The sequence below is a fragment of the Nannospalax galili genome, unplaced genomic scaffold (assembly GCF_000622305.1).
Source record: "Nannospalax galili isolate Female #2095 unplaced genomic scaffold, S.galili_v1.0 scaffold308, whole genome shotgun sequence".
In the NCBI taxonomy this organism is placed as follows: domain Eukaryota; kingdom Metazoa; phylum Chordata; class Mammalia; order Rodentia; family Spalacidae; genus Nannospalax; species Nannospalax galili.
The window spans coordinates 570,764-581,572 of NW_008359214.1; the positions used below are offsets into that span (position 1 = coordinate 570,764).

Genomic DNA, 10,809 nt, shown 5'->3' on the forward strand with positions numbered 1-10,809 from the left:
GACCTGGAGGAAGATCTGGAACAGGACCCCCCTCCATGGCATCTGGTATGGCATCAGACCCCATGTCAGCCCATCTATCCACATTTTATCATTTTTCCCCTTTGAGGTAAAGGTGATTTTAACCTGGTTGGCCAGTGGAGATACTGTCCATTGGTTATATGGAGTAGTAAACCTCATATTAATCAGGTCAGGGGAAACCTCAGATCTCCACCGCCCATCATTAACTTCCACACAATTCCATTCAGCACAGTAGAGTCTATCAGCACCCCCAAAATTGTGCCTCCACCAACCTGTCCGAAAACCTGGGCAAGCATAGAACCCTTTTGCCTGCAAAGCTTGGTGGTTGACTGTGGATGATGAGTCAACCAAAGCCCGTTTTTTCATATAATACTGTTCCTGGTTGTTTCTCTGGGGGAGGTGATAAAATTGCCCCAGGACAAGTTCTAAGTCAACATACAGATCTGGCCACCATGTCCACAACGGGGCCGTATGAGAGGTGCGGTTCCATTCCTCATAGGCATCACCACTTCGCAGGATCCATGTCTGATGTACCAGTTGGTGGGGGTTGATGCTCCGGCCTCCCGCTGACACCACTGTTCTCTGGAGGGCCCATAACAGTGAGCTAATCAGCAGGAATCCCTTCATTTTCAGCTCAGATGTAGCTTTAAGGGATTAGCAGGATTTTTGCCTCACCTCCCACTCCTTCACACAGGATTCTGGGTCCTTGAGAGGCAAGGCCTTCCGAACATGGGTGTGATGGACACAGAACAATGCCGTCGACCTTAAGGGCAGTAGGGGTGGTAAATAGCACAACATAAGCTCCCTTCCATCTGGGTTCAAGAGTCTTCACCTTGTGCCTTTTGACCCAGACCATGTCCCCTGGGACTATGCCATGTTCCGTGCTCGGAATTCTCTCACCTTCGTGATATGCTCTGATCAGGGGCCAAATTTCTTGCTACACCTTGGCAAGAGCTTGCAACACACTCAAATAGTCAGGGGTCGGGTCCTCTACACTGGGGAGCTGTACTCACCGAGTTATGGGTGGAGGGGCCCCACACATTATCTCAAATGGAGTTAATCCATGCACATAGGGGGAGTTCCGAGCGTGGAAGACAGCTAAGGGTAGGAGTGTCACCCAGTCGCCACCAGTCAATTTAGTGAGGGTCTCCTTCAAGGTCCAATTCATTCTCTCTACCAGCCCAGAGCTTTGTGGGTTGTATGCACAGTGCAATTTCCAATCCATCCCCAGAGCTTGGGCCAGTCCTTGCAGGACTTTACTAACGAAAGCCTGGCCGTTATTGGAACCTATGACCTCAGGGATCCCATATATGGGGACTGTCTCTTCTATTATTCTTTTTGCTACTATCTGGCTGGTCTTGTGCTTGGTTGGAAAAGCCTCTACCCACCCTGAAAAGGTGTCTATCATAACCAGCAAATACTTGTACCCATACTTTCCTGGTTTTACTTCAGGAAGTCTATTTCCCAATTCCTCCCTGGAGCCCTCCCTCTCTCCCACGTACCTGCTGGGTGCACCCCCTTGGGGGCTGGTCTTAGCATGGTGCAGCTATTGCATTCCCTCGTGATTTGGCATACCGCCTTGCTCTGGTGAGGAAACACCAACTGCGCAGACTGAAAAAGACTGAGCAACTTCTTCCAGCTTAAATGGGTGGACTTGTGCAGATTAGCAAGCAAGTACTGCCCTAGTGCTTCTGGCAGGATTAATCTATCTTCCTGGTCCCTATTCCAACCTCCCTCCTTAAGCTCCTTCCCTGGGACTCACTTTCTAATCCATTCAAGTTCCTGAGGGGAATAGTTAGGGTTGGGAGACAGGGCTGACAGTTCAGGGATGGGCACCTCGAGAGCGGCAAGTATAATGGAGTCCAAGAGGGCCGCCCTCCTAGCTTCCGCATCAGCAAGGTTGTTGCCAATGGCCTCAGGAGTCTTCTTTGACTGGTGGCCCGGCACATGTATAACTGCCACTGCTTTTGGTTTTTCAACAGCAGCTAGCAACCTTTGGACTTCTTGCAAGTTTTTTAGTTCCTTTCCTTCTGCAGAACAGAATCCTCTTTCCCGGTAGATGGCACCGTGGACATGGACAGTGCCAAAGGCATACCTGCTATCTGTGTAGATGTTGGCCCGTCTGCCTTCTGCTCTCTATAAAGCCTCAGCGAGAGCAATAAGTTCCGCCTTCTGGGCTGAGGTTCCAGGGGGCAGAGCTGCACTCCAGATAACTTCCCCTGTGTGAGCCACCACTGCCGCTCCAGCTCTCCTGCCCCCCGCCCCGCACAAAGTTGCTCCCATCTGTGTACCAATTTAGTCCACAGTTTGGCAGCGGCGTGTGTCTTAGGTCCACCCATGCCTGGATGATCTCGGAGAGAATGTGTCTACAGTTATGGAGGGGGGCCAATAGGTCTGGGTCTGGCAGGAGGGTGGCAGGGTTCAGAGTCACTGGGTCAGAGAAGGTGATTCGTGGAGAATCTAGCAGGAGTCCTTGGTAATGGGTTAGTCTAGCATTCGTCATCCACTTTCCTGGAGGGTGCCGGAGAATCCCCTCCACGGTATGTGGGGTTGTCACCCTCAGGTTCTGGCCAAAAGTCAGCTTGTCTGCTTCTCTTACTAGTAGGGCTATGGCTGCTAGGATGCCCAAGCAAGGTGGCCACCCAGAGGCTACTGGGTCTAGCCGTTTAGACAAGTAGTCCACCGGTCTCTTCCATGGGCCCAGCTGCTGGGTCAGGACTCCTTTAGCCACTCCCTTCTTTTCATCTATAAACAAGATGAAGGATTTTTCTGGGTCTGGCAGCGATAGGGCAGGGGCCTGGAGGAGGGCTTCTTTTAGTCTGTCGAAAGCCTCTTGTTCCTGACTCCCTTTCCATCCCAGCCCTTCCTTAGTAGCCTCGTATAGCGGGTGGGCTATTTCTGCGTACCCTGGGATCCAAAGCCTGCAGAACCCGGCTGAGCCAAGAAATTCCCTCACTCCCCGGGGTGTGGAGGGTGTGGGAATAGTCAGGATAGTTTGCTTCATGGCTTGCGTCAGCCACCTGGCTCCATCCGATATCCTGTACCCCAGGTAGACTACTGACCTCTGACAGATGTGGTCTTTCTTAGCTCTGGCTCGATATATCAACCCGCCTAGGTCTGCCAGCAGGCTCCCCGTGGCTTCTTCGCATTCATCACGGGTTTCTGCAGCCAGCAACAGGTCATCCACATACTGTAGCAGTGTCACGCGGGGATGGCTCCTGCGGAAGGGCTCAAGATCCCAGCTTAGGGCTTCATTAAACAGGGCGGGAGAGTTTTTGAAGTCCTGTGGCAATCTAGTCCAGGTAAGCTGCCCTGTTCTTCCTCCTCCTGGCTCTTGCCACTCAAAGGCAAACAAGGGCTGACTGACTTCAGAGAGGGGAACACTAAAGAAAGCATCCTTCAGATCCAGGGTAGTATACCACACATGGGACGGTGGCAGGTGACTGAAGAGAGTGTAAGGATTAGGGAACGTAATGTCCTCCACCCTCTCATTAACCTTCCGCAAGTTCTGCACTGGCCAGTAATCTCCACTGCCAGCCTTTTTTACTGGAAGCAGGGGCATATTCCATGCTGATTGGCAAGGTTTAAGGATTCCTGTCTCTATTAGTCTGTGGATATGAGGTGCTATCCCTTTCCTAGCCTCTTCTGGCATTGGATATTTCCAAACCCCGATGGGTAGGGCCGTGGCTTTGAGTTGAACAACAACCGGGGGCAGGTGTTTGTCGAGGCCAATTCCCCCGGTCTCGGCCCACGCGGAAGGGAACCTCTGCAACCAAGAGTCTATTTCTCCCTGGCCTCCCTTTCTTGAGCTGCCCTTCTGAGTCCATGATCTTTATCCCCTCGGTTTCAAAATGAATACGTGCCTTGATCTTGGTGAGTAGGTCTCTGCCCAGTAACAGTGCGGGGCTCTCCGACACGACTAGGAAGGAGTGAGAAACCTGATGTCTCCCCAGGTCCACTTTTCTGCTGGTTGTCCAGGCACCTCTCTTGGACCCTGTTGCTCCCTGGACTATGCTTGTGCGTCCTGGGTTCAAGGGGCCATGAGCTCAGTTGAGAACTGAATATTGTGCCCCAGTATCTACCATGAACCCAATGGGAATCCCCTCCACACACAGAGTTACTGAAGACTCAGGGAGGGGTGCCGAGTCCCGTCCCTGTCAATTTTCCTCTCCTAGGTGCAGGGTCTTAACAGGGTTTCTTCCTCTTTCTTGTTTTCTTTTCAGTGGACATTCTTTCTTCCAATGTCCGTATCCTTTGCACAGGGTGCATTGATCTTGTCCTAGTCGAGGTTGGCGGGGTCCCGCCCTTCGGGGTGACTCAGGATTCTCTTTCACCCCAGCCAAGAATATCCTGGCCATCTCCTCCCTATGTTTCTTGTTCTCCCTACTCTGGAACCTTCTGTCCTCTTTCCTATATTTGTCCTGCATCTCCCATTCTTCCTTCCTTAGCCTCTCCTCCCTGTCTTCCAGAGTTTCCCTAGCATTGAAGACCTTCTCTGCTTGCTGCAACATTTCCCTGATAGAGATTTCTCCCAGATTGTCCCATTTATGGAGTTTCTTCCTGATGTTGTGGGCTGCCTGATTGATAAATGAGAGGACCACAGCTGATCTATGTTCCTCTGCCTCTGGGTTTATAGGGGTGTACTGCCTGTAAGCATCAAACAGCCTCTCCAGATACACGGCCAGGCTTTCAGTTTCCCCCTGAACAATAGTTTTTACCTTAGCCAGGTTAGTGGGCCGTCTGGTGGCTGCCTGGAGACTCATCATTAGAGTCTGGCGGTAGACCCGGAGATGCTCCCTACCTTCTGTAGTCCCGAAATCCCAATTCGGGCATGTAAGGGGGAACGCCTCGTCAATGGCAGGCTGGATAGTGGTGGGCTTTTCATTCTCTCTGAGGACATTCTTCCTGGCCTCATTGAGGATGCGCTCTTGCTCTTCCGTTGTGAAGAGGGTGCTGGCAATCATCCCACGTGGAACAATGGGTGAACATAATGGATTCTACCAAACCTATAAGACACTTAGGGTCCTCCAAAAAGGGATGGTTCTGAGTCCTCCAATTATAGAGATCACTGGAGGAAAAGGGCCAATACTGATATTGTTGAACTCCATCTGGGCCGCTCGCCCCAATTGCTCATACCAGTAAAATAGGCACTGCTTCTTCTGAAGTTCCGAAAAGGGAGGGTTCTGAGTCCTCCAATTATAAGATCACTGGAGGAAAAGGGCCAATACTGATATTGTTGAACTCCATCTGGGCCCCTCGCCCCGATCACTTCTACCGGTAAAATAGGTACTGCGTCTTCTGAAGTGGAAGATGGAGCTTCTCCCTCTTGTTCTCTGGTCTCTCAAGGCCTTAATTGCATCCTTCCTGTCCCTCCCGGTCGCCTGCCCTCCTCCGTTGAGGAGTCTGGGAAGGGGCAGCTGCCTGGTCCCTGTGAGGCTCCACAGCCTCATCCTCCTCTCTCTCGGTTGCCTCACCCCCTCTTTCTCATGGAGCCGCATATGGGGGGGGTTGCTTGGCAGGGAAGGGGGGGTAGAGGGAGGAACTATCAGGGAGGACTGGCGGTGCACTAGGAATTCTACCCTTGCGACAGGAGAACTTTAAGCCTTCCCGGGCGACCAGGACTGAAGTCTTTGGTGGGTCAGTGTGTGGTTTCCCCACCAAAAAGGGACTCAGCCAGGACGGAGGATTCTCGGCCAGATTTTCTCAGACAAGGATATAGGGAAGTTGGTCAGGGTGGCCCTCGGGTTCTGGCCGGGTGATAACAGCCTTGACCTTACTGATAAGGTCCAGGGAAAGAGACCCCTGGGCTGGCCAGCCTACTCCAAAGGACGGCCATCCAGCAGAGCAGAGGGTGTCAAACTTACCTCTCTTGATACTAAGGCCCATATTCAAGGCCCATTTCTTTACTTCTATGAAATGAGAAAAAATTAAACCTTTAGGAGTAGTCTGAGTCTGGCCCATAATGGGGATCGTAAGGAAGGAAGAAGGCAGAAGCTAAAGAGTAAAGGTGCCACTCCAAATAAGATGACCAGTGTGTGTGCTTGTGAATGGGTGCCTGTCGTTGCACAGTTTTTTTCTTCCACGGGGGATGCAAATTTATCTGGGATTCGCAGCTGTGACCCCCTTATTCTGTCACAGGAGTCTTTCAGTGGCGGGTGCCCTAATGGCTCTTAACTGCCCAACCCGTGCCCGCAGAGAGTTTCAGTGGCAGAAATGAGCATAGGAGAGCCTTAAACTAGAGAGTGCAGAAAGAAATATAAATACAAACCACAACATAACATAACAATTTTAACAACGACACTAAGCACACACACCACATCTGATCGTACTCGCTCGGACCTGTCCTTCTTTCACTCTGGTGTGCACCACACTCACCACTTTCACTTTCACTTTCACTTTCACCTTCGGGATCCTCGATACTTCTGGTAATTCTCCCGAAAGGCGCCTACATGGACTGCCGTAGGGTGGTGAGGTCAACCTCCTCTACCTTGGGCGCCAGGTCTCCGCCAATTGGGCTTGCCTTCCTAAGGCTGAGTTGCTCAGACCCTAGGGCCAGGGTTGGCTCCTGAACTTCACCCAGGGTTGCTAACCTGGGGGCCCGGACTTCCAACCCGGACTTCCTCTCTCGAGACCACTAACCCGAGACCAGCCATGAGATGGCGACTCTCGCTTTACACTGGATTTATACAGACACGAGGGAGCGACCCCCGAATTACACTGCCCCGTCCGGACAAAGAGACTCTGCCTCCATTCGTCCTTTGTTCCCCCAGAAGCTCCCCGAATCCTGGACAAGCCCCCAAATGTTAGGGTCCGAGACTCCGTGGGCTTCCCAGGAAAACAATATGTATGAACATGGAGATGTAATTCAAGCAAAGTCTTTATTAAGCCAGCTAGCTGGGGTCGACCATCCTCCAGAGACATGCAGGCCTGGTTAGAGCAATCGACCCCAAAGCCTGGTTAGAGCAATCGACCCTGAAGCAACTTCAGGCAAAGTTTATATAGGATTTTCACAGCTGTTGTACCAGAGCCCACACATTTTCACACAACCAATAGCTTTAAAATACCTAACCTATAAATTTAAGCTAATTCATGTGTGTTACCCTCTGGGTGGTATGTGTCAGTTTCCTGATTTCTGTAATCTCTTATTTACACAAGCATATCTGACTGCTTTCTGTTATCTCTCACATGCCTACGTGAGTTATCACGGGGCCTGGGGCGGCAGCCCACATCCCGTTATCTATCTCCGGGCGCCCTTATGTCTCAGTTTAGCCTTGTACCAGAGTTGAATGGCTCTTACCCGGGAAGTTATAAGCAATGAAGTAATTAAACTTAAGTACTATTAAATTCTCTTTCTCTCTTCAATCTTTGATTCCCTCTGTATTTTTCCCTTACACTGTTCTTCCAGCCTCCACTCCCAAGTGTTGAGATTACAGGTACCCACCACCATACTGAGCTGCTGTACCTTCTGTACAATTTTTGGGTCATAACTTTTCATTTCCTGTAAAATTGTCATTTTCATCATTTCCTTTTTTTTTTTTTTTTTTTTTTTTTTAAGAAAAAAAAAACACTTTTATACTGTTTTCCTGAAACAACTCAGATTGGTCTTTGGAAATCATTCCATTGAGCAAGTAGGCATTTCCCTTTATTCTGGCATACTTTCTAAATAGGATTTCATCTTCATACTTCATTTCCTTGACATTGCTTATTAAGCATTAGACCATGTGATATGTTACTGTCAGAACTTGAACATATTTCTCTTGTCACAGGAGCTTGAAATGACCCTTTTCAGGAGCTAGCCTAGTAGTGATTGGGGTGTTACCTTCCATTGTAGAGTAGCAAGAGAGATGCAGTTAACTGCAGTCGTATTGTCTGGAAGGCACACACACACATACAGCAAGGTAGGCTTTGCCCCTGCTTTGAGAGCTCTGTATGTAGTTTTGGGATTTAATTGTAGTAGCCATCTCTGGGATGATGCTGACTGTAAACTTCGAAATCTCTCTCAGGATTACACAATAGCAGTGATAAAACTGTATATCCCAAGCTTAAACAGTAGCACTTAATTAATCCAGCATTATTATTCCTATTCCCAGCTCAAAGTATGCTGTTTGAATTCAACAGGCAGTTGAATCTAGAACTTACTGACGTGTCCAGTTATGTTCATTAATATGGCCACCTTCTCTTGAGTATACACAAAGTTCATTTCATGTTCCTTCACTTACAAACTTTGCTCTACATTAGGAAGGCACATGTTGGTGAAGGAAGAAAATGTGGAATCACTATTTACACTGGAAAGATTTTAATTGAGATTATCAGTATGGTAGAGTAATGAACATGAAGATATTTCAGTAGATCAGCATGAGAGCAAATTTCATTAAGTAAATGTTGAGTTTATGTGTTAGATGATAATTGTTAACACATGTTCATTTATAATAATAAAAGAATAGACCTGGTTTCCTGTTTCAGAATGTTTGACCCTTTCTCCATTCTTTGAAGGAGCTAATGAATGCTCCAATGAATAAGAGGAAAGAGAATTGGGAGTTGAATAGAGCTGTCTGAATACAAATTTTTGCCCTACCCTTGATTTGTAAGGCAGATATTTTTCTTTCTAAATGCTTTTTTTCTTTTGAACTGTGCTTTGTGAGAAACTAATTTATTCATTTTCTAAAGTGGTCTTATGTTTGTCTAGCAAGGAAATCAGCAAAAGGGTTCTCAAAAAAGCTGGCAATGAAATTGAGAAGTGTCTACCATACCACTGGTGATAAATCAAACTGATGTTTAAGATGCAAGTAGTCATTCCAGTACATTCTTCTTCATTACTAGAATTACTTAAGTTCATTAGGATAGCAAAGTACTTCATTATCTATTATGCTGAATATTAATTGAAAATTTAAAGTTTCAGTGTTTTATAACATGAAACATTTTCTGAAAGTCACATTTAAATCTTTATATCATTGTGCAGTAAACCTGTGTATTGAATGCTAATTATTATTATTAATTGGGAGAATATGCTTATTTTGCCACAGTTAGGTTTCTAGTTTGTAAGGTTAATGAGACCAAGAAATTCTAGTAAATATTTAAAATTTTTATATACAGGATAACTTTTGTTCATCTCTTGAGAAGTAAATGAAAACAATATATAATGCTTTTTATTGTACTGTCAGGAATCGAATTACCTTCTAGTTTAGCATTGTAGAATGTACTCATTAAGTAAAATAAAAAAGCAGTTATAAATTACTGACTGATTTTTCTTTTTTAATTTGCAGCATTTAAATATTAGGACATTGACAGATGATGTGGTAAGGTTATTGTCAACATTTCCTTTGTTACGCATTTTAACTAACCCTGTGATGTTGATGGCATGCTATACTAACACCTTTGAAATTGTTAAAATCAGCATGTGCTAGAAAGGCTTTTATAGTGCTAAAATAAGAGACAGAACTGGTAAAATACATTAAATTGTTGCTTTTATGTTATGAAAAGGAATAGTCAATATGTTAATTAAAAATTTTGTTTAATTACAAATTGTTAGTCGACTTTAAATCATTCAAATCAGCTCTCATTCTTTGAGGATGAATTGCATACTTCCAAAAGAGGTAGAAGAAAGAAGTAAAGACTTGCTGGCTTGTTAGAAATATGTAGGTGCTAATTAAAGTAAACCAGATGAAAATATCATACATATATTTTAGAAAATCGGTTTAAAAATGAAAATCAGGCATGCCTTACTTTGTGTTGTCAATTATAAGGCTTCTTGTAAGTAATTAATACCTTACTTGCAGAGTCACATAATTCTTCCTGAGAAATATACTTTTGAATATAACATGGTTCATGGTAAAGGAATCATAACAAGAGCAGCATCAAATAACACTAATATTGAAAGTCTATAAGCAGGATGGAGTGGAAACAAACCTAGTGTCTTATGGCTATGTTGGGTATTTAACATCACTGTATACCAAGCACAAAGCAGGATGCTTAGAACATAGCAGTCAAAATGTTCACCACTTTAGGTATCCAGAGTACTATTTTTGACACTTGTGTAAGGCAGATGTATAAAGATGACTAAGACATACATCTTGACATGAATATTGTAAAAATTGAATTAGTGTGTTGATGTTTTCCTGAATAATATTTAAGAAAAGTATTTGTGCATTTTTCTCAGTGATAGTTGTTTGCATGTACTCATGTGTCACTTAACAAGAGGCAAATTTCCCTAAGCTCACTGGCCAGCCAGCCTCGCCTAATCTGTAAGCTCCAGGTTTAGTAATAGCTCCTGTCTCAAAAAATAGATGGAGTGCAATAGAAGAAGTTGACCTGAAGTTGACTTCTGGCTTCCACATGCATGCATACATGCATATTAATTGTTTTCATCTTCTTGGAAACTTCATGGTGTGTATTAGATAAGCTTAGATGGTATGACCTGCTTACACACATAGGCTGTGTGGTATATATGCAGTCATCATTGATTGAAACATCAGATGGCACTTGGTAATCCTACTGCTTAGAAAATGATAGCAATATATCCATATCTTTATGGAGATGACACCATTATTTCTCTTCTTGCAATGGAAATGTTGTCTTTATTTTACAGTTGAGGCTGAGAGAGGTTTGGTACCTTGACCAAACATGCTTGCTGGGCATAAATGTTGTTTTACTTTCTTCTAAGCCCCATACACTTACTATGTTGATTAAACTTCGTGTGTGTGTGTGTGTGTGTGTGTGTGTGTGTCTGTCTGTCTGTCTGTCTATCTATCTGTTTCTCTGTGTCTTCCCCTTTTCCCCATTTTTTGTCATGTG

At 45.7% G+C, this 10,809-nt stretch overlaps 1 protein-coding gene across 3 annotated transcripts in view; it reads left to right on the forward strand.

Annotated features, from left to right (window-relative positions):
• The window catches only part of Diaph3 (diaphanous related formin 3), a 545,702-nt gene that overhangs the window by 36,416 nt on the left and 498,477 nt on the right, over positions 1-10,809 (forward strand). For 2 of the 3 annotated variants that reach the window (XM_008822916.2, XM_029558567.1), the window contains exon 2: positions 9,282-9,314. The exons of the other annotated variant lie outside the window; for it this stretch is intronic. In XM_008822916.2, coding sequence (XP_008821138.1) covers positions 9,282-9,314 — 33 coding nt within the window. The remainder of the gene's footprint in view (positions 1-9,281; positions 9,315-10,809) is intronic. 3 annotated transcript variants of the gene reach the window in all.